The sequence below is a fragment of the Natator depressus genome, chromosome 3 (assembly GCF_965152275.1).
Source record: "Natator depressus isolate rNatDep1 chromosome 3, rNatDep2.hap1, whole genome shotgun sequence".
Classification (NCBI taxonomy): Eukaryota; Metazoa; Chordata; order Testudines; family Cheloniidae; genus Natator; species Natator depressus.
In genome coordinates, this window is record NC_134236.1 from 61,258,215 (window position 1) to 61,282,893 (window position 24,679).

Here is a 24,679-nt window from a genome sequence, read left to right on the forward strand (position 1 = left end):
GCCATTTTTGTTGTAAATCAGATTAAATAATAAATCTTATTCTCCAGCAGCATTTTTAGGCTGGAAGAAAATATTCTAGTTATATTACCAGTTAAGTATGAGAGCCAGTTTGCCTCTTATCAAATCATTCTCGGAGACAAAGCTGGCCTTTTTGCGCAACTTCTGTCTCAATTGGGAACTGAAGTAGCAAATTAGATCCTACTACTTACTGAAGGGAATGTGTATGTGGAAACAGAACTAGCAAGCAGCTGTCATGCCAAAAATACTTTTTTAAACATAATTTAAAGTATGACATTTTCCCCTTTTCTACTTAAACCTTATGTTGTATAGAGGTAACTTTAGCTGTTCAAATCAATGTTATGCTGCTTATCTAGTAGAGTGATTTAGGCTAAAGAATTTTTGTCCCTCTTCATAGATAGGGTGTTACACTTTGATTAAATGAGCCTTTCAAATGAAGGTGGAAGCCATGCTTCTTGTTTACCACAGATTCTGTATCTGAACAAAAGACAAATTAATTCACTTTGCCACATTAATAAATCGTGTTTTATCAAATTATTCACTATATTTATTTTTTTAAAAAAATGCTGCTGAATTACCCATCTTTTTCCATATTCCGGCTTCATTTCATCACACAGGATAGGACATGATAATGGATTGCAAAAGAGAAAGAAAAGATCCATGTAAACTGTTAAGCCAGGCAGTCATATATCACATTTATCTCAGGACAATTTGTCTTTTACCTATCCTTTGTCATCTTTATTTCAATGTGAAAAATGTCAGCCTGCTGTCCATCATTACACATTTTCCCTCCATCTTTCTGCTCTGTCTGTGTGTGAGAGCAGGAATTTTACTGTACTCTATTGCTCAAAGATTTGCACTCCCAGTCCCATTACAAATGACACAATCTGTGGTGCTGTCAGTCCTAATCTGCACCTCCCCAGTGGAGTTCAATACAACAGAGAAGCTGGGACCAAGACTGTGACTGGCTGCTATCCAAATTTAAGCCTCAGAAGTAACCTGACCTATTAATTACCTACCATGTACAGTTATGAAGGTCATGTCTGATGCTTCTAGAATTTAATGACAGACATAACACTCTGTTGTTATTGTTTCCCTGATGAATCCTCTAGTCCAGCCATAATGAAGCCCTTAAGCTACCACACACACAGAGCCCTGTACCCAACGGAGCAGCAACCCCTGCTGCAGATCCCACAAAACAGTTTTCTTGTCAGTCAAGGATGAATGAGGAGGGAAACCCTCTTGGAGCAAATCAGAGCTGCTCTCTAATTCTCACGAGGTGGCATCATTACTAAGTGGTCCAATGTACTCCCTACCTCTTCCAGACTGGTGAATATGTTGGCTTCTCAACTCTATCAGCCCCTACTCACCTGAGAATAAGATACCAGGACAGGTACTGACCTCAGGTTGCTTGGAGCCGTTCCTTAGAGATATGACTAAGGGCTTGTCTTCACTACAGGCTAAATCGGCGCTGCTGTGATCGATGCAGCACACATCAATTTAGGGGGTCTGGTGTAGACACCGCTGTAAATTGATCTAAGCTACATGACTTAAGTTATGTATCTTAAGTAACTTAATTAGCGTAACTTAGATCGATTTACCTCATTAGTGTAGACCAGGCCTCAGTGTAAGATGTTGGTGCTTAGTGTTCGTCAGATTTGGTCTTTAAATGGCAGGGTGGAGCACTGGGGCATTTAGCTGGCTCAGTTGAATGTTCTTCAGCAGGGAAAGGTAAACAATAAACTTTTTGAAAATGAAAGCATATTTTAACCCAATATTGACATGTGCTCACTATTTGGAAAGACTATGTGACTTGCCGCAGAACAATTTGGGGAAGGTCTAGCTTTCTCTGTAGGGAGCAGTGCTTGAATGAGCGTAACCCCTCCCCTTCCCTAAAGTACTTTGGCTTCCTCTGTCTGAGGTTCTATATACTTTGTAGGGCAAATTAGCGAAGTCAAACAAGACTTGACCTGTCAAAAATGGCAAAACACCCTATGCATCAGAAATAATGTACATGCTCTGTGTACAATGTACAGTGACTTTGTTTGCATAGAAAAATTAATTAGTACATAAATAGTGAGCAGTTTTCCAAAACTGCATGATAGAAATTAAAATTGTCAGGAAATTGCATGATAGAATCAGGCCTCATTGGAGTGTACTCGGTGTAAAGCTTATATAACTTCTTTAACCCTTTTGCTGCGGGTCCTTTCTGCAGCTTCTGTGCTGCTGAAGAACAGATTTGGGACCTCTAGAAATGCCAGAATTTTGTGGGAATGCCAGCATGGAATGTTGACACTGCATAGGTAGTATACCTGGTAGAATAAAAGGACTAACACTTACCACAGTGATTTCTTATTCTAGGTATGGAAAAATTTAGTTGTGTCTTACATGGCAGTAATTTTTATTAAATGCTGACTTTTTAATGGTGACCACTGTCCCTGAGGCAGCAGACAGGTGTGAAGCAGTTAAATCTCTTAAAGCATCTCAACTTCAATGCAGGCAGAAGCTTCAACCTGTACTCTATTTCCATGAAGATTGAAGAGAGCAAAGGCCAAGTCTAAAGCAGCATCTCCATTAACATAACTTACTGTCTAGGATTCTTCACCATAACTTGAGTTTTGGTCTCTACCCACAGGAGATGTGCCCTTTTGGCATTCATTAGAAGTAGGGTGAGGCCTCAGGAGAAGTTTTCAATAGCAGGAGATTCTCTGTAACTGCGTTCACTATGACAAAGTTCCCTTATAATATAACACATCTACTTAAAATTAGTCTCTTCTCCAGTTTAATTGATGCAGCGGCATGCTTTTTAGCAACAGCTTGTGCACAGGATAGTGTCCCCTCAATTTTTATTCCTGCTTCATTCAACTGACTTCACATAAAATGCTGCAAAGTGGCACACTGAAAATGAATATAAATGTCTTCGCTTCTGTAAAGATTAAAAATAAAATCACCTTGATGACATTCAATTTACATGATGAAGTTAGAAAAATCATTAGTGCACGGAAGCCAAAATCACATATGATCCAAAAACGCAAACAAACTTCCTAATTCTGAACAGATTTGCAAGTCCTGTTGCTGCAGACCATGATTCTCACTGTAGTGACAGAACAGATTGCAAATGTGTCAGAAGAGTGCCTATTGGATCCCAGGCATCTTTGTATTGGTTGCCCTTCCTTGTAAGATAAAATAATTCCCTGGACAAACTAAGGGAATTGTGATAAAGTGCTGAATGTTTTTTCCTGACTGTTCTGCAATAATCAGTTTCTTCTCATTTTTTTGGTCTATCAAAAAGTTTAACAATTTATTTCCATTCTCTTTGCCTTTTCTTTTCCAGTAATTCTGCAGAGAGGAAAACTAGGAAGGAGTGAGTAACTCTGTAAGAGTAGGGTATGATGGGAACATCCTTCAAAGCATTAAAAGGTGTTACCCGAAGGAAATTAATCTGGTGGAGGTGCTGATAGAGGAAGGACCTGTATGAACTGCAGGATTCCAGACCTAGGTTGGGAGACCAAGTTCTGGTCTTTGCATTTGATCCCCCCTCCCCCGAACATTATTTTGTATTTTTATTAATATTTGTAAATGGGGAGGTAGAGTATGTGTTTATATTTTCATGCTATGAGCTACAGATTGTTGATGATTGTGAGACAGATGAACTTTAAAACAGCTGCAGATTCTTTATTAATAAGCTACAAGACAGCTTGGAGTAATAGTAAATGTACGTGGAAGTTTAAAAAATCAAGATTGTATTAAAAAAACAAGTGAGACTCTTTGAATAGTGTGGAATGAACCTATTGCAAAAAAAAATCACAGCTTGTATGAATATATCATAAAAGTACCCAGTACAATAAAGGGGCTTACAGCAACTGCCCTGCCTCATACAGAACACTCTCGAGTAACTGCCTAATTACATTTCCTAATGTAACCTTCCATTGCTGAGCCATTTTTCTGTGAGCTGTAAGGGGCACATGATTAATGCACAAAACAATAGTTTGAAGAGACAGGCATACTCCCAGAACCCTTTTCCTTCCTTAAGTAGTTTGAGATGGGTTAACACAAGGCTGCTGGCAAATAACAAATGGCAGGTGATGTGCATATTAATGGGTCCCTGAAATAGCATTTCTGTTTTCCAGAGGGAATCTGAAACTCTTTTTCCTTCTCTTTTTTTAATAATCTAAAGGTCTCAATCTCATTTGGAAGTATTTGTCTGTGCTATTCTCCATTCTTATTACAAGGGGTCCCAAAGAGCTCATTTATGTTTACAGCCACATACTTTCTACAACAAAATTGCTTGTAATAGTCCTTTCGTGATGGGGAGGGAATCCTAGCCGTAAATAGAATGAGTCTTGTTTTCTTACTTACCTAAATCCTAACACATGAATTTCTTTGAATCCTGGAAGTTTCTCAAATATCTTTTGCATCTATAGAAAAGCATAAACTCATTAAATCCATGTAAGTTCCGCTGTTAGAGAATAGTGAATAACTGCTGTCAATGGGCACAGTTTGAATGCTTGAAATGTAACATTTAGGATTTCAGAAAATGCTTAGGAAATTGTGCCATTTGTATTTTTATTGATATGTTTTGTTGTTCAACTTAGACATGACTTGGCTTTGTAAATGTCTGTACTACCTGATGAGCAGAAAGCAATATAAAATGCTGCTTTTTCAATGAGAGTAATTGTGTGAATTAGTGGTAGCCAAGTTCATAATAGAGCAAGTCAAATAGTATTCATTGAACCAAATATTTGATTTATTTTGACGGCTTTTTGTTCATGAATCATTTGCAAACCTGTCCCGTTAGTTGTAAATTATTAATTATTCAAAAGTATTCACTGAATTTAGCAGATTGTGGGTTGTTTGCAAACTGCTTGTGAACTGATCCCTTTGACTGTTTTCTATTCATTGTGTTTGGGTGGACTTTCTGCTCCCTAAACAGATAACTGAAACTCTTTAATGTGAGAAGAGGCAATAATGAAGAGAAAATAATGGATAAAAACATGTCTATGATATGCATTTGTCCAGCTGTAGAGGTTTATAAGCATCTTCATTAATACCTGGTGGTCACAAATAATGATCACCACAAATCACAGTGAATTGAATTCATGAATGCCTTAACAAATCTGTGTTTTCTCATTTATGGTAACCTTTACACAATATATTAAATGATATATTGTATGTACTTATATTATATAAATTGAATAAACTCCTGGTTTAAACACACATTTTCAAAGAACTATCTGATTAACAGCCTGGTTCTGGAAAAGACTGAGGACATCAGCCAGGGTGCTGAATGCTCTCATTCTGCTAATGAAGCCCTTTGTAGTGCTGAGTTCCTTGAACTCCCAAGACAATGAACAGCACATTAAGGAATAAGGCCCTAATACATCAGTACATCATTTACAAGGTACATGAATTAGTGTAACCAATAGGTCTTTTCCATCTCTTCTTAGTATTATTCTGCATAAATCTTGCTGAAATTGCTGTCCTCTTCCTATTCATGGTGGATGGGTCTTGAGCTGATTTTCTTCACCACACCAGTGGCCTTCAAAATGGTACCCTCCATTGAGGTGAAGGGGGAGGTGACTTAAAAGACTCGACCGGAGTATTTAGGTTCTCATTTGTTGCCCAGCCTTCCCCTCTTGAGTTTCTCTTGGCTAATTGCTGTGATTTGTCAGTTGCTGCCAGATTTCTTGTTTGCCCCTCGGTTCCCCCAGTGCCATGGTGATGTTATGAAGGATTTTTCTCTCACTCATGAAATGACACAGTCAGTGTATGTTTCTCATCTTCCTCAGAGCACACAGGAGATCTGGCCTAGGATTCTTTGTGAGACTTAATTAATTGTCACAACTTTTTGCAGGTATCCAGTGCAGGTTAAGGAAGGTAGTAGGTGGCCAGTGTGCCATTCTAGTTCCAGAGTTGGCTACATGGCATCTGCCTAGAAGTCTTTCTCTGCATTACTGGAGGAGTGGAGGATTTCATATCTAGTGCAGAGAATGGCACCTCTTATCTAGAACTCATCCCTCACATGAGGAAAGAGCAAGAGAGATCTGGGAACAACCTCAATCTTGATCTTGGATTGTCTTGATGTGGGGGTGGAGGAGTAGGTGTAGCCTCATCCTAATGATTATCAAATTGCCATGCAAACATGGAGCCTAATGTAAGGCACTGGACTTGTCCTGCTGGTTACTTGTTAGCAGGGGACTCTTTGCAGTCCTTCCTTGGTTCTGTTTGTGTTATAATCAATAAAATTACAGCACTGCTTTAATCAGATATGTAGTGTCTTATTTCCTGCCTTCTCCAAGCGAAAGTTAGTTTGTCTACATAAACAAACACATGTGAACTTCATTTTCATCCAATTTTATGCAAAGCTGTTAGTGTTCACGTTTGTGCCACAAACATCTACAATGACTTAAATCTCTTTTGCTATGTTTTGGGCTATGTTATGAGCTCATGGATGTTTGGGTCCCAACAGTCCCCTCCCTAAAAAGAGCTGAATTAGAATTTGTGGATGAGGTTTCAGAGCTAGTTGAGTTCACACTGCTGGTTCTAACCTGCTTACCCACACTCCACTAATGCACTTCCAGTTCTACCTGGTGATAAGATGACCCTTCGTCTCCCGTGTACTATATTTGGAGAAGGGCATGCCAGCTGTCCCATATGGTGCTAGCATGTGAACTGTTTTACTGTTCAGTACTGCATGTCAGAAACATAGCTGAATAGCCTTTAAAATGGTAAGATGAAGTTTCACAAAAAGGAGGATACTTTAATAATCAAAACCCCTTTTCTCTTGTTTCTTTCTTATGAAAATACTGTAGAAACTCCTAAACAAAGCAACCAAAAGACACAGATATGAGGTAGCCCCAGTATATGTGCTGCAAAGAAAAGTCTGCAAGCAACCTTTACTAATGAGATACACTTAGATATCTTGGGAGAAGCAGCTGCTTATTAGCTCTGTCAATACTCCCTTTGCAGTTTCATTGTGAGTATCTACAATTGATTAAGAATGAGTATAGCTGTGGAGAACTCACAAAGGAACACTGGAGAAACTGGTACTAACTTTTGGTTAATTTTATTAAGCAAGCCTCCTGGAGACCACCTCATCATTATGTGCTAACTATGAAATTGCTAACTGAAGGTGCAGTTAGCATTATTAATGATATAAATAGACCACTGCTGCTCTAGTTCACAGTAAAATAACTAGAAGAGGCGGTGTGCTTTCAGTCCCTTGGCTGCTTGCTCCCAAAAGTAGTTCAGACAACAGTAGCTAATTTCTTTCAACATCTGTATTAAAGTGCTCATTAGGTTTATTGTGAAAATTAAATTACTACAAAGCACTGTCCATTAATTCCTGATTAGGCCCAAATGACTTTCCTAATGTTGAAGTGGGGCTAATGCTCTGCTGATTGGTTATCTGCAGATATACTACGGAAGAGATGCCGGAATTCTTGTTAGACTGATAGATGAACAGATATTTCAAGCAAGAGATGTCTATGCTTGGGGGAAAGTGCAACAGGCAGGGACAATAGGAGTTGTCTGTTTCAAATGAGGGCAGTTCCTATTTATTATTTATATTGCAATAGCACCTAGAGCCATCAACTAGAGCAGGCCTTTATTGTGCTAGGGGCTGTACAAACATAGATGACAGTCTATGCCCCGAAGACCTTACTATCTAAAAGCTTGGGAAAGACTTTATGCTTTGAAACAAAGTATTCAAGGCTCATGGGCAGATTTTCAGCAGGTGGAAGTTTGTCATAGCTCCACTGATTCCATGGAACTATGACAATCTACACATAGCTGAAGACCTGCCCCTGTCTGTTTACTATATGGTTGTACATGCTTAGTTCTGGCCAGGGCTCATATGAACGACTGCATGTAAAGAATAATACCAATATGTCATCCTACTACTAATACTATAATACTAATAATTTTGTAATGCTGGGGCATCCACGTTTGTGGCAGGAAAGTAAAACCTTCTGTGGCAGTCTTTTCTTCAACAATTCTTGTTGCACTAATTTGATATTGGCCTGAAGTTTAGGAAGGATTTTGTGTTGATTAAGAGACCATGAAGTACAGCAGAAACTATTGAATTCTTGTGTTAATGCCCCATGGTAACCTGCAGCAATTCCATGGAAACCTACATTATTGTAAGATATTACTGTTCTTTAATAAGACAGTACTCTGTAATATAGTACTCTGAGAGGTCTCCAATGTATGTGATGCTTTGTTTTTAACATTGTGAATATGATGCAGTTGTTTCTTGTTATAAACAAATGTCACGTACAAGACCCATTCTTTAGCATTGGGCCAACTCTCTTACCTGATGTTGAAATTTTCCCGCTAGTTCCTGGTACTGTGGGGAGTTGGGATCATTCAGCTCTGTTGTGTACTCCTGATTGATGAGAGTGACACTGAACTCTACCATCTGCTCCACCGGGAGTTCTGGGACTGTATTAGTGACCTCTGGCTCCAGCCCCTGGGACAAAGGGAGAGGAAATGAGCTTCATGGAGGGAAAATATGAAGACAAAGTAATTTCTTTAAACACTTTAGTACCTTTAATGGGTACAAAGACTTTTTATTCTTGCTACAGAAGAGGTTTCTCAAATATATCTTATCAAAAGGATTTCTAATTATTATTTTTAAATTATTCATTTTGGCACAGAGTTAGCCGATATGTTTACTCCACAAAGTGCTTTCAGGGAGAACAACAGAACAAGAAAGAACAAAAGTAATGTCTGCATCAGAAAGCATGCTATGTTTCTCCTATGAAGCAGGCTCAAAATGGCAGCTGCCTCTAGACTAGGGAAGAGGGCTTTACTCCATTTAAAGAAAAAAAAAGTCTTAGTATTGGGCCTGATTCTTCCCCCACTTATAAAAGTTTTTGTTCACTGTATCTTCAGGGAGTTACTTCTGGTTTACACCATTGTATGTGATAAGAGAATCAGGCCCTCTGTTACAAAATGAATGGTGTTATAAATTTTTTTTTGAGATCCCACCATCATTAGAGTGCAATATAGATCTGTACCTTCCCTTTTTCCTCTCCCCACTTTTTTGGCAATTTATCTGACATCTGCGTAAGGGTCAGATAAAGCTTTTTGTGGAAACAACATAGGTTTGAACCTTGCTGTGTCTCAGCTTGCCCATGTAGTTACCTTTAGCACTTCATACAAACATTCTGCTTTTGTTTACCACTGTTTAACCTTATTCACAATTAGGTTCAAAGGCATCACTGCCAACTCTTTTGATTTTATTGCAACTCTAGCAATTTTGGGATTTTTTTTTTTTACCTATCTTATGAAAACATGGTGAAAGGCACCTATTTATGAATTTTCCCTCATTCAAAATGTCCACAATCTCCTATAACTGTCAATGGGGCTGAAGCCAGCTAGATGGCTGCCATTTCCCTGAAGGCTATCTGTAAGAAGAAGTGAGGCTGCCCTTAATAAAGATGGCTGCTGCCTTCCACTGTTTTCAGTAAGATTGAAAACATGTCCCCAGGCAAAATGGCTGCCACTCTGTGGTTCAGGGGGCTAGATAGGATACAGGGACAGTGAGGCGCAGCAGACACACTGTGAAGGGTGAGTGGGGAGAGTGAGGGGGAGCAGGGCACTGGGAGGAGCAGAAGTTTAGTGATTGCCGGGGAGACTGGATGGGGGGTTTGAAGAGTAGGAGGCAGGTTGAGCAGGTTGCAGTGGACAGTGATGCAGCGGTGGATGGAGGGGATAGATGGGCAGCATCCTCAGCCTAGGGGTAGTGGTGGGTAAGGGGAGTCCACTCTGAGCAGCCAGAGGAGGTGGTGTTCCTAACTCTCATGAACTGATCGCAAATCTTGGGATTTTGGTGCCTGCAGGAGGAGCTGTCGAGATAACATGAGATGCTCCTCCAATCCTGTGATTTTCTTCAGTGCTGGGCATGTGGGCAGAGCTCTGTGTGAGACCCTTTAGGCTAAGGACACAGACCTGCCCTGCCCCTGAGCCCTGCCTTCAGGTATGGCCCTAGAGCAGAGAGAAGGGCAATGGGAGGCAGTGAAGAGGGGAGTCAGGGAAAAGCTGCTGCGAGGTCCTGAGCCTCAGACCAAGCAGCAGCACTTCCCTTCTTCCACTGCCTTAGGACTTCTCCTTTACTTGGGATCCAGGTAGAGGAAAAGCCCAGGGAGACAGCGAGGCAGGTGAGGGCAGGAGTCAAGAAAGAAATAGGAAGTGAAGGCAGTTCCCCTTTCTTATTGGTGAGGAGAAGGCAAGTGGAGTTTCCATCTGAGCAGCCAGGGAGCGGCATGCATTTTGTGTGCATTAAAAATGGATTTTTCAACCTGAAATTATTATACACACAGTAGACGAGAGTTTAAAAAGTCAGACAGACTAAAAAACATGGTTTGTAGGGCAAATATCATGATTTTTTGGGGATCTGTCTCATCACTTTTGCTCTCTTTAGAGAATCCAACGCATGCTTTTTGATCTCTTGAGGTTGGCAAAACTGCAGAGGTGCAAATGAAAACAGAATTTGGGCTACTGTTGTTTTTAATTTGTTGTTAGACACTTTAATACTATGATTTTAAACATAACACTTCATTAACCAGCTAAAGTGCACTGCTCATTGGGGAGGCAGGAGGAGGGAAACCACTTTTGGCCCTTTCAGAAAGAATTTTGAACTTAGCCCATATTTAGTGTTATTTATTCATATATTTTTAAGGCTAGAAGAGTCCTTTATGATCACCTAGTCTGACCTGCATAACACAGGCCATTGAATTTCACCCTGTAATTCCTATATCAAGCCCACTAACTTGTGCCTGAATTGGAGCATTCAGGACAGTGGACTTACGTGCTTTTAAGAACTGCATCATCAAACTTTAAAGATTTCAAGTAATGGAGAATCCACCATCTCCCTTGGTAAATTGTTCAACTTGTTAATTTACAACTTATATTATTATAAGTAATTATTATGGTATTATAGATGTTGCTCCTGGATACCTGTGGAATACAGGCATCTCTAAAGTCAGTGTAAAGATTCCAACCTTCTTCTGTTTCAAATCCTTCTTCAAGACTCCTGTGGTAATCAGTAACACTGACCCATATCAGTACAATTCCATTGCCAAACCAATTGTATTTGAAAATAAATGCTGTAAAAGAGTACAGTCTTCTCTGTTTCCCAGTGGGTTTTCTATTATCTGCCTATTAAAAATGTAAGGAACTTGGAGCAAGGACCATCTTGCCGTCGTCTTTGTCTTGTACAGTATTGAACATATTGTTAATGCTTAAAAAGTGTGACTTTTTTTATACTTCATGGACATTTCAGCCCTTGTGCAGGCCAAAAATGCTTTTGCCTCATGTACAAGACGATATTACCGGAAGTGTATAAATCAAGAGATATGACCCAAAAGAACTGCAGGCTGATCAACCTTAGTCCCACAGACAGGTGGGTTTTCTTTTTCCACTATCAACTAGGTTGGCGTTGGGCTGCTGGAGAGATTTGTCCCAGAACTGAGCAGCTGGGTTTTGGTAGCTGCCAGGAACAAGCAGAACAAGAGACTTGCTCTATTATGATGGTGACAGAGGAGAAAGAGACAAAAGGAGCACTTTACATACAATCAAGGATAAGTAAAACCAAGTGTATGTCTGTGCCAGCATATTCTGCAGTGGCACGGCACGTGCGGTGGTGTTGTGCAATTATTCGTCAAGATGCCTCAGTTTTAGATTAACATATGCTGTATGCAGTGCATACAAAAGTCTGTGGTTTCAATGGCTTGTCAGAAAGGGAGGTGGATGATTCGGTGTCCGTCTACAACAAGTGCAGGACCAAAGAATACATAAATTTTTATCACTACTACCGTTGCTCTTGGAAGCAGTTCCATGAGGGGGCTACTACCAAGGACTTGGGTGAAGGGAGAATGGAGAGAGAGCCTACAACATGGCAACGTTAATTCATTTTGAAGTGTATTAGGGGCACTGGATTACTAGAAACAAATGACTTTTGCGCAGCTCTTTCCCCTCCACAGATAATAAAGAGTTGAGGGCCAGATTTTTAAAGGTACTTAGGTGCCTCACTTTAACAAGGCACCTAACTACCTTTAAAAAGCTGGCCCTAAATGAATTAAAACTTATTTGTCTGCTTTGCCCTGGTGAATTAAATGTGATTGATAGTAGTGATAGAAAAGAAACAATCAGATGCAATTTCCCTGATTTCACTGCATAAGTAGAATGAAAAGCCTATGCAGATGAGTTTTTAAAAGCCAGTCAGTTTTTTTCCAGTGCTGTATAGAGGTATTTCTGTCAGTAACAGGGGACTCTTTGCATCCCTGAACCGCTGAAGCCCTTGGTGCCTGTTTGCTCTGGAAAGCTGTTGGGGAAGATTTCTGTGTCACACTTGGTTGCTAACAAGGTAGAAAGGCCAGATGGAGTGGCGATACTTTTGCCTGTTCCACTGTGCAGTACAGAGCTCAGAGTGTGAATTTTCACTGCTTTTACATAAAACAGTGGGATTACAAAATTGTGTAATTAGGCCTAACATCCTTGATTCAAAGAAAAAGAGGGAGAACTATGCTTCAAAGAACTATAATGTCTGTATATTTTGGACTCTCATGAGCAGGAACCATTATTCATGATTAGCGTACAGAAGAGAGGCTAATAAAACCCTTGAATCTTAATTGAAGTGAATAGAAAATAGCACTAACGGCTGTGAACTGCAGAGTTCTACAAACAACATTTATTTATTTATTTATTTGCCATGTTAGTGTAAAGAGAGGTGAATCAATAGTAAATAGGATATTAGACCGTCCTCACCTTCACAGGAGTCTTTGTGTCATTGACAATTTCGTTGCGTAGTGTGCCATTAGGAGCTGATGCATATGGAGGTGGAGATACGTTAGGGGCACCTGCTGGGATTCAAAATAAAAAGGAAGTGAGAAAGGGACATTCATTTGCAAAATGGCAAAAATAAGTCACCTTTCTCTGTTGCTTAGCTACCAACTGACAGAAAATGCACTTCCTAATTTCCTCTGTGTGTGTGTGTGTGTGTGTGTGTGTGTGTGAGAGAGAGAGAGAGAGAGAGAGAGAGAGAGAGAGGAGAAGCTTGGGCTGTTGAAATGTGATAATGAATTAAGGCATGACTAAAAGTCTTTTTCCTGTGTATAATATATGGCCTTTCATGAATATCATAAAAGTCAGTGGGTTTGCATATGAGTAACTGTAAGCAGAGTTTAACTCTGAGTTTAACTCTACAAACTTCTAAGCCAGAGAGCTGAAGCTGAGGGCCAAAGAGGGCTTAAGGCAAGGGACAGCGGAGGACTTGGATATATGTATATAATGGCATACAATACACATATTCTGCTAAATGTCCTTAATACATGGTAAATTAATGTGTATATTTGATTTTACAGTTGCAATCCTTGTTTCTATGACTGTATCACTGGTTGACACTGGCTTTTTAAGAGGAAAGAAGCTAGTGCACCTGTGTCTGGTAAGCTGCCCCCAAATGGCTTAAAAGAGGGCATGTGGGCCCTAGAGGGGAGAGACTGGCAGGTGAGAACTTTCCAGGGACAAGGAAAGTGTAGAAGGTTCCTGCAGGAAGCAGTAGATTGTTCCTGGGGGAGGGCCAAAGGGAGGAGAGCAGTAGAGCGATTTGATGGCTAACCTTCCCAAGACAGGGCCAGAGGGCTGAAGGCCAGAAAGCAGCAGAGTTGCATACTAACATGTGTGCCATAGAGTTGAGGCTAAGGGCCAAAGAGAGCTTAAGGCAAGGGAGCAGCGGAGGGACTTTCCTGCTGATGTCTCCTCGCTGCAGAGCTGGAGTTAGGGGAACAGTGGAAGGGCCTGCCTCTTGGTCTGTCTGAGATCTGAGAGGTTAATAGAACAGGGGAAGTGGTGGATGGTGAGGATGAACTGCAAGACAAAAGGCCGTTCTGCTGGGAAGAGTAGGCTTGCATTCCAGCTGGAAGGGGTGGTTGTCCTGGGAGAAGGATAAGAGAAGACCCACAAAGGGTCCACATGTGATACAAAATGCTGAAGTGTGATGTGTGTGTGTGTGTGTGGTAGGGGAGGGAGAGAGGGTGTCAAAGGACAACATGTGGTGGTATTTTATGGACTACATGCACTGGGGGTGATAAATGGACTATGTTTTGGGTCTTTTGTGATGGACTATTTTCTACAATTTTTGGAGCAGGGGTGTTATTGAGGCAGAGAGAGCCTGGTGTGGAGTTACTGGTCTTCTGAAGGAGGGAAACTGAGGCAGCACACCTGTTCTGCTGCAGTGTGTTGCTGGAGGGTGCTCCATATGACAGACTAATATCTTTTTCTAGTAGTCAATTTAAAGTAATAAGAGGCTTTGGGAAGAAAACTTGAATTTTCCATTGGAAGCAAATAAATTTGTAATATTAGAAACACCTTGGTTAAACTCAGTTTTAAGAAGTTTCTATAATACACAAATCAATAAAGAAAATATAATGATTGACCATTTACTTCACTAAGCTGCTAACATTTACAGTTTTTAATTTCAATATTTTACCATTTAAAAAAAACTACTTTTCAAAGCTTGAAACACATTGCACCTGCTAACATTCTTTCTTGCCACATCTTTTAAATAAAAGCTTGAATTAATATGCTGATTAATATGACTTTCTGGCTAGCCACTTGAAAATAAAGAATTGTATTGATATATCCTAGTCTGCTGATTTTGGCTAACAAAATGCAACAGCTCAAACTCCAAACATTGTTTTATAAGTGAAACAAAATGAACACTGTGACATCTTATTGGCTGCAAATCAAACTAGAAAAGGTGAAGTTTATGAAAGTGCACCCTTGGAATGGAAAATAATGCGAGAAACCAAGTTAGAGTCATGGGTTTTTTTGTCTGAATGTCCAGGTACACTACACAGAAATCCTAATGTTCTCGGTATAGATCATTTTGCTAAAACACTTTTTTTTTTGGTTGTACCTAACTGAACATTTTTTACTTTTGTTGCAGTCACCAAATTACAGCCTTCTAAATTCTAACCGTAATTGTTTCTTCCAATTTTGTGCTAATGGACAAGCAGTTTCAATTTTACCTGTAGAAAGGGAAGAAATGTCCTCAAGCTTTTTGCCACCTGTCTTCTCTGTAGATATTTCATCTTTCCTATTAATCAGATAGAAAGGAATGATTTAATGGCCAGCATGAATGCGGTGTCATTATCAGCAGGAATATAATGAAATTTTGGCTTCTACATTAAATACAGTTTTAAACAAAGGAAGTTATTTTTAATGTAATATTTTGATTACATTACATTTAATTACATTCTAAACAAGGCAGTGGAGCAATCAATTGCTTCTTTATTTGGGAATTTTAGAACTTATATTTATGTCCTTTTTCCAGCATAACATTCCTCCTTTCACTAAGAAACTATTATGTGATATATGCATACACCATGTAGTTGTATGAATACCACACCTAACATGAGCTTGCTTGTGAAATTTCATTAATTCTATGAATAATCATAAAGAGAGTGGGCCCTTTAAAATGTGATTATAGCATATAGTCAGATTATACATACAATAGCTGTTTCGGGCCTGTTTCTTTGCTGACTGAAGTCAGTGAAAGTTTTGCCTTTGACTTAAGTCAGAATTGGATTGGGCCCCAAGTCAATAACTCTCTGTGTGTGAATATTTTCTAAACCAAATATTTTCTCCCTTGCTGGTCATGACATGAAGCATGGTCTGAGCATCTCTTTAGAATTCTCATCTTGGAGCCATTGGACTCCGACTGTACTATACCTCTTATATTTTTCCTGGCTAATTAAGGAGGGTGGGGGGGGTAGTGAGAATCAGTTGTCAGACCACCGGCAGTCAGATGGCTGTCACTGATCCCCTTTAAATTCGTAATGGTCTGGTCTTAAACCAGATCCCGTGATCAAAACCTTCCTGAATTATAGGAAAGTTTGGATTCAGATCTGGATCCAGACATCATAGGTCTGTCTACGATAGGCCTAAAACCGGATACCCCAGAACTTTGAGAAAGTTTAGATTCAAATCCAGATCTGAACTTTGCAGTTCTGACCCCATCTTCTCTTCAAACACAGGAATGGCACCTCGATAGCGCACCAGATCTGTGCATGACCAGAGTTTAAGAGCACAAAGTCCTGACCTAATCTAGCTCTGCCAGCTGGCTGCCTGAATTATATCTATTACTTTTTACCAGTGGTCTATCTTACATTATTGGTATTTCAAATAATTTCTGGTGACATGGAGGCTGTTTTTTGTACTACCAAACTGGACGTCTGAATTCAATAGAAGTCTCTTTCCCCAAGCTAGCCAAGATTAGACTGGAAAGAGGAGGAAATGCCTCACATATGCTTTGAATTGCTGGTACTCTTTTAACTAAAAAAGAAGTATGACATCCTATGCTAGCAATATGTCCAATCTCCCTTGGCTGGAAGGATGGTGGCTGTGATGTCACGTGACAACACTATTGAATACACCAAATTGAGGGAAAATAGCTTTTACGGAGGAAATGCCTATGAGTGGAGTGTTCTGGTGAAAATTGATCTGAGTGAGAGAAAATACATTGCATATGCAAAGTATTTTGTTCATGATGACAACACTAAGCTCTTAGCATATGTAGCCAAGGCAGGTCATGCTGCACATGCACAAATAGCTAACTTAATAACTTAGTTATACCATGAAAAAATTAGAGGTGGTGGACAGTAGATCCTTTGCCTCATTCTCTGAATATCGTGTATGGTGGGAACTGAATATAATACAATGTTTTTTTCTAGAAACTTAGATATGTATATGTAGCATATTTTAGCACTGAGTACGAATCTGTGCTTGGCAGAATCCATAAAAGGTACATGAAATCATTCCTCCAAACAGTTCAGTAGTAAAGAATAAGTTTAATAGCATAGAGCCATGGCCACCTACATTTTCAGCTAAAATTGCTCAGCTGAAATACAAATAACTTCATTGTTATCTGCCTCATCCTCTGAACTGCACATAAGGAAAGTTGTGCTGTGCATGCGAGCATTGGAAATTAGCTTAATAATTAGCCACTTCAGCCCATGTATACTGAGTGGCTGCTGACATTTGCACTGACGTGAATGGGAATTTAATCAGGCCTTACATTATTAAACTACATACCTAAGAAAGCAGAAAACTCAGAATAGGTAAATCAAAATTACTAAGGACATTGTGACAATGATAACAATATTTCATAACAATGAAAAAATATTACAAGTTGCCACACATGATTATCTACTTGTACAAACAATTGTATGAAATTATATTATAGTAATTCAACAACCAGATAATTACATGATTAAGACTGTACCATAATATTTATGTACAAGGGGCAGACTTAAGCATGCAACTTTAATTTTGTCATTTTCAGCCTTTTGAGGGTTTTACCCTGTAGTCCTGATGTTCTCTTAACGTAGGACCTGAACTTCTATTTTGTTACACTGGTTTTATGTGAGTGTATTCCATTAACTTTAATAGAATTTCAGTGGATTAAAACTGTTATAGAATTGTACCTAGAGTTTTTCAATATGAATAAATATTATAAATAAATAAATTATACACAATAGCAGTGATATGCCTGAAATTGACGTATAAATTTCTCAGTTTCTACTGAGGAGTTTTAAGCAAGGTTCAACCCTTTCCTCATTTCTCTACATGTTTCTTTAGTTTTCATGCACCACACATAATTTTCTAGGAGTTTATCCCATTGAATTTTGGTGATGGTCTGTTGTCTGCCAAGCATCTACCATTACATCTCTTAGATAGGACTGTAATAATCTACCTACTTATTTTTAAGCTGCATGGAAAGAAGCTGGGTGGGGGTTATCTTTTCAGCTAATATATCATATATATTGCATAATACATCTTCTTTCTGTGGCTTCTAGTGAACTATGAACAATTTTTGTATCCTGGCAGAAAGAGCTTCAACTCCCTATAGCATTCAAAACAATAATTTGAATTGCTTCTTAATCAAACTAAAAAAAATCACGATAGGAATAAATCTTATCTTATTGAAACATGCCATTTCTTTTACATACACACACACACACACACACCATAAAGGTATCTCTACTAAAATATATACCCTTCATAAAGAAAATGCACACAAGGACTAAAATCTTGGCTTCACTTGAAGTCAATAAGAATTTTGCCATTGACTTCAAGGTGACCAGGATTTCACCCGAGGCATGTTCATATGTACACAGCACATACATGGTCGGTATAGCTACACAGAGATAGCAAAATAACATTAGTGAAAAATTAAACAGTTGAACAGTTAAAATCACAACAATTTTTTGCAAAGCTTAAGATTCCAACAGCAATGTGAACTCACCAGCTATGTACATCTTATATATTTTATGCAATATATTTTTATGACAACAAATAATATATTAAGCTACACATGAACTCAGAAAAATAGAAATGGAAAAAGTTACATATATCCAACATAACTGAGTTACTGTTGCTATGTTAGAATCTTAAGTTTTGCATATCCTGGTTTGTATTTAAAAGGCAATGACTGCATAACTTCAACGTCATGTTAAAGGGAGAACCTTAATTTAAAAATATTACTTCTGTGGCTACAAGTGACATGATAAGGATACAATCATTTTAAAGTGATTCAAGAAGAAACATTTTTCAGTTTGTTTTCTGTTGCATTGGGGACTGCACTTTTCATATAGTAAGTTAATTAATCATTGCCATCATGTTGTTTGTCTGTATCTTTCACATAGCAATAGGAAGAGAAAAACTTTTTAAAAATAGGAAAAATTGATTATTGAGAATCTCTAAGATTGGCAGGGGGATTTGAGTAGGTTATCATAGGAAATTGCTTGTCAGTTTCAAAAAGTAAATTTACTTTAAGTCGACGGTGTTCCTTTAACATAGTTTTTACATTTTAATTTGTGTGTGTGTGGGCGGGTGGTTAATTAAAAAGAAAAGGATCAAAGCAAACACTTGCGCTTAATAAAGCTGGTCTGCAGATGGTCCCAAGTGGTGACCCATTTAACTGAGATGATTGGGATGGGGTTGGGCTAAGTTTCTCCAACTGCTATATTTAGGGCTTGTCTATGATTAGGAATTTACCACAATAGCTATTCTAGAAGTGGATTAAGCTAAATCTGAAAAAGGCACTATTATTCTGAAATAGCTCTTTCCGTAACTTTCCCAGTGTAGACAAGCCCTTAAAGCCTATGTAGAGACAATTTTCTGCATGGTAGGATTTACAGGATAGCTGAACATCAGTTAACACTGAGATAAGCATATCTTCATTATGGGGATATTTAATTTTTTAAATTAAAGCACAGGATTTGCACTTTCTTGTAGAATGCAGCAAAAGTGATTAGAACCCTACAATCAAGTCATGGAATGGCTGACTTTTTCCCACACCAAAGATTTCTCCTTTTCTCTGTCTTCTTTTTATTTAACGTTCAGGTTTTGCAGAGAATTTTGGGGTATGTATGTGTGTTAGTCATACTCTCTCATGACACCTATTCTAGCAGAGGCTTTGGCCTCATCTGAACCTCTTGGTCACGCTAAGCAAGGAGAATTTTTCGTGATGTTGCAAAGGAAACAGGTATTAGCTAAGACTTTTGCACAGCCTTAATTATATGGGGCTCTATTATTGTACAAAACACACAGCTGTCTCACATATACTACACACAGTGCACACCGGGGTTCTGTACATGCATGCACTCTCTCACACCCACATACATCTGCACATACCTTTTTCAAAAAAGGCAGTAGCATCAACTGGCGAGTACTCTACTTTTGCTTTACTTACCTTTCCTGGAAGGGTCTATGTTTTACTCGCTGCAAAAAGATTAAAAAAAAAGTTTTTACCAGTGGGTGTATTCAGTCAAACACGAGAAGCCTGTTAGTCCTTCTGTTTACTTTATTGTTAACACCACTTTTTTTTCACCCAGTGAATGTTGATTTTTTGCAGTGCACCCTCCCTTGTCTATGTTAGTCCTAACCCTTATGCATGACATTTAAGGGGTGGAATCTGGGAAATCTTCACATTTCTAAAGAAAGTTCAGTCGTTCTTACCCGTTGGATTATCTCCAGATGTTCCTGGGAGTTGCTGAAGTTTTTGCCAATGTCAAATATGCAGAAGGTTTCTCGCTGGCAGGCATTGACCCAGTTCTGATATTCATTTGTATCAGGAATCCGATCCAGAAAGATCCGAAAGGCTTCCCATACAGCTTCCTGGCAGACTGAAGAAGCAGAGCAGGGTCAGGGATGTATGTACTAAACCATACAGAAAAATTCCAGGCCAACTTCCACATACTCTTAAAGCAAGAGCTAATTTTCTGTTGCATTTCGGATTTTTTGTTTTCATTCCGTGAATTTAACAGAAGATATATTTTTTTGCAGTTTTCCTGTTTATCTGAGTTGACATTTATTTGTCTTCACACTGAAGGACCGAGCCTCTGAGTGCTAGCAAGCACTTTCTTGCTACAACATGTACGCCTTGTATGAACAATGAAAGAAAATAGAAGTAAGGAAACATGTTAACAATGGACAAACCATAAATTCACAAGTGGCCTTGTAAAATACATGTAGTTAGTAAATAAAGAAATAGTAAGAAGAGTAGTGTGTGATAAGCTTGCAGCTGCAGCTTTGCTTATTAATATATTTTGCAGCCTGTGGATGGTTCAGGCTCTGTACAGGGATTGGTTACAAAAATTAGTAAAAAGAAAAGGAGTACTTGTGGCACCTTAGCGACATTATGTCACGGCAAACCTGATGGCTGAACTTTGTGACTTTGTCCTCACCCATAACTATTTCACATTTGGGGACAATGTATACCTTCAAATCAGCAGCACTGCTATGGGTACCCGCATGGCTCCACAGTATGCCAACATTTTTATGGCTGACTTAGAATCATAGAATATCAGGGTTGGAAGGGACCTCAGGAGGTCATCTAGTCCAACCCCCTGCTCAAAGCAGGACCAATCCCCAATTAAATCATCCCAGCCAGGGCTTTGTCAAGCCTGACCTTAAAAACTTCTAAGGAAGGAGATTCTACCACTTCCCTAGGTAACGCATTCCAGTGTTTCACCACCCTCCTAGTGAAAAAGTTTTTCCTAATATCCAACCTAAACCTCCCCCACTGCAACTTGAGACCATTACTCCTTGTCCTGTCCTCTTCTACCACTGAGAATAGTCTAGAACCATCCTCTCTGGAACCACCTCTCAGGTAGTTGAAAGTAGCTATCAAATCCCCCCTCATTCTTTCTCTTCTGCAGACTAAGAACAATGCTTCCTCAGTTCTCGTCCCCTAATGCCCCTACTCTACTTGCGCTACATTGATGACATCTTCATCATCTGGACCTATGGAAAAGAAGCCCTTGAGGAATTCCACCATGATTTCAACAGTTTCCATCCCACCATCAACCTCAGCCTGGACCAGTCCACACAAGAGATCCACTTCCTGAACACTACGGTGCTAATAAGCGATGGTCACATAAACACTACCCTATACTGGAAACCTACTGACCGCTATGCCTACCTACATGCTTCCAGCTTTCATCCAGGCCACACCACACGATCCATTGTCTACAGCCAAGCTCTACAATACAATCACATTTGCTTCAACCCCTCAGACAGAGACAAACACCTACAAGATCTCTATCAAGCGTTCTTACAACTACAATACCCACCTGCTGAAGTGAAGAAACAGATTGACAGAGCCAGAAGAGTACCAGTTCCCCGCAGCACCTTCACCCCCACCAGTTCCCGGCCAATGGGAGCTTCGGGGGAGGTACCTGGAGGAGCTGTAGCTCATGAAAGCTTATGCTCAAATAAATTTGTTAGTCTCTAAGGTGCCACAAGTACTTCTTTTCTTTTTCCGGATACAGACTAACACGGCTGCTACTCTGAAACCAAAAATTAGTAAGGCAGTTATAAAGCGTGATACAATGTAAAATGTAATGTGCATGCATTAGTGTGTTTTAGAATAGGTATATAATCTGATTTATTATTATGTGCTTTGGAGATGTGGTAAACTGCTATACCCAACCAGCTGCATTTGAGCTTAATCACCTCCGTGTAGTGTTGCTGTATGCCAATAAAAAAAAATACAAACTCAGTGACGAGTCCAGATTTGAGCTAATTTCTCGGGAAGCAAGTGGAAGAGGTTGTGGAGAAAAATTCCAGCCCAACGCAGTGTATCATGTTCAACTGTGGTGTAACTCCATTGACTTCACTGCAATTACACCAGGGATGAATTTGTCCGAGTGTTCTTCTTATTCAAGAGCATTGCTGATATTCTAAGATGGAGCTTTTGAGTGAGTTAAGCTTTTTCAAAGCCGGAAAAAAGAGAAATTAAATCTCTCAGTCATAGGAGTAGTGAACTCTGATGTTTAAAACTGTGTACCTTTCTCCTTGTTTCCCAAAGCACCTCCAGAAAAACTGAATTACTTAGTTTAGGTAAAAGCCCCTTGGAAACAACAGTGTTTTCTTTCTCTTTGCACGTGTACAGGTTTGTTTGTTAAATGTTAAGTAACAACTCCACGGTGATGAATCACCAAATTATATGCCAACCTGCAGCAGGCAGGAAAGAGATGGGTATCTCCATTGTGGAATAACCACTGCTGTTCTGTCTCATTTGGGAAAATAAAAGTGAGCACAAGAAGAAAAAAAAATGGGGATGGAGATTTCAGAAGCAGAGCTCAGTGGGCTAAAAATCACATGGCACTCAGGAATGGCTCTGACAGCAGCTCTACTTAATGGATTCTCTTAGCTGTCTCCAGCAATTAATGATATGGTGTGAGGTCTCTCTCCCTCCCCACCCCGCCAACCTGATGTTCAGCAGAAGACATGCATCTATCTATATAGACTATTTACTCTCTCCTTATACAAGAAAGCCATGAAATTTAACTGTAATATTTTATAAACTAGTTTATATTTGGGGCTGGCCCCATACATTTTTATTTATTTGCTAGTATCCACAAGTGTGCTATGCACTCCACAAGCAACATATAGAAGTAATGTCCTTGCCCCAAGGAGCTTGCATATTAAATGGTGGACGAGTGAGGAGCATAACATGCAGCAGGGAGAGAGGAGGAAGCAGATGGGTTACACTGATAAGACAGCAAGCTTACTCAGACATACATTCTATTGGTTTAATTTTTTTTTATGAATCTGGGCATGACTTTTGTAGGCAATGCTGCAGAAGTGAGTTTTTAGAGATGATTTGAATGAGCCGAGGGTGGAGGTCTGGTGAAAAGATTTTGGAAGTTCCCCAAACACAGAAGAAGATAAGGAACATATAAGTGTGTGATTCAGCAGAGCCCCATTCTGTTAGCACTTCTACCCAGCAAACACCTACGACTTTTGATTGTACTCTTCTACCTTGTAAGATGAAGTTGGGGGCCCAACTGTTCATGGATCCACAAACATAATCACCTAATCCACACCCCTATTAGTGCTTGGCACCCCAACTCTGTTGATAAGTGCCTCAATCCCTGCGCAGATGCCAACCCCTCCTCTTGCCCAGAATGTTCTGCATGGGTTACAGAGATCAGGCATCTCTCACTTTGCAAAGTGTCCCATTAAACTTACAACTGATTCTGGTAATACATACTCTGGTCTGAGAGCATTTATCTTTGTTATGTTTCAGAGTAGCAGCGTGTTAGTCTGTATCCTTAAAAAGAAAAGGAGTACTTGTGGCAGCTTAGCGACTAACAAATTTATTTGAGCATAAGCTTTCGTGAGCTACAGCTCACTTCATCAGATGCATGCAGTGGAAAATACAGTGGGGAGATTTTATATACACACACACAGAGAACACCCATTGTTTCATGTTTTCTGTGTATATCTATCTATCTTCCAACTGTATTTTCCACTGCATGCATCTGATGAAGTGGGTTTTAGCCCACGAAAGCTTATGCTCAAATAAATTTGCTAGTCTCTAAGGTGCCACAAGTACTTCTGTTCTTTTTATCTTTGTTATGTGACTGATGTGGCAATTAATATTTAAAGGATCACATATCTTAAACACTATATATCATCTCTAATGTTGCTTGAAATACAAAATGGTTCTGAGATTTATGAACACCGTGGCTATTGCACTGTTATTTTTCTTTCTCTGAACTTCCTCCCTCCCTGTTTTGGGATGATTGCTTCATTCATTATCTGTTAGATGAGTCCATTGTTCATTACTTTCAGTGTCACCAAATCCAGCTAAATATTTGGCTTTGTGAAAAGATGGTGCTCACACAGAATGAAAGCTCAGACTACTTAAAATGTATATTTCAAGTCTGAGCCCTTCAGAGGAAAAGGAATTCAAACATTTTCAAAATGTAGCATACTTTTAGCACAGAACTTCTCAGCAATTTCAAAGCTGTATCTTTCAGCAGTTCCAGATCTATTTTTGAATCTTTTATAACTGTAAGATGGAGATTTCACTTTTAATATCTGATAATTTCAGTAACTGCAGGTGAAAATTGCCTACAGTATCTAAAACCTCAGGGTCTCTAAAATTAATAGTCAGTGACAAAAATGGCTATTCTCAAAGCTAGTGTAGGTATGCACTGTGCAAACATGCTTGCACTGCTGTGCCAATACACCTCAATAATAAGTTGTGAAACATCTGCCCTCCCAGCGCTGAGCCTGTCCTCTGACTAGAGATAGTCACATTAACAGTGAATAATTTACCTAATTAAATTAGTCCTTTTTT

At 39.3% G+C, this 24,679-nt stretch overlaps 1 protein-coding gene across 1 annotated transcript in view; it reads right to left on the reverse strand.

Moving 5' to 3' along the window:
• Positions 1-24,679, reverse strand: part of IMPG1 (interphotoreceptor matrix proteoglycan 1) — an 87,915-nt gene that overhangs the window by 45,789 nt on the left and 17,447 nt on the right. Inside the window, exons 3-9 of the mRNA XM_074946854.1 lie at positions 20,044-20,210; positions 19,778-19,806; positions 15,051-15,118; positions 12,790-12,884; positions 8,333-8,488; positions 4,378-4,436; positions 597-617 (exon numbers count right to left, since the gene is read on the reverse strand). Coding sequence (XP_074802955.1) covers positions 597-617; positions 4,378-4,436; positions 8,333-8,488; positions 12,790-12,884; positions 15,051-15,118; positions 19,778-19,806; positions 20,044-20,210 — 595 coding nt within the window. The remainder of the gene's footprint in view (positions 1-596; positions 618-4,377; positions 4,437-8,332; positions 8,489-12,789; positions 12,885-15,050; positions 15,119-19,777; positions 19,807-20,043; positions 20,211-24,679) is intronic.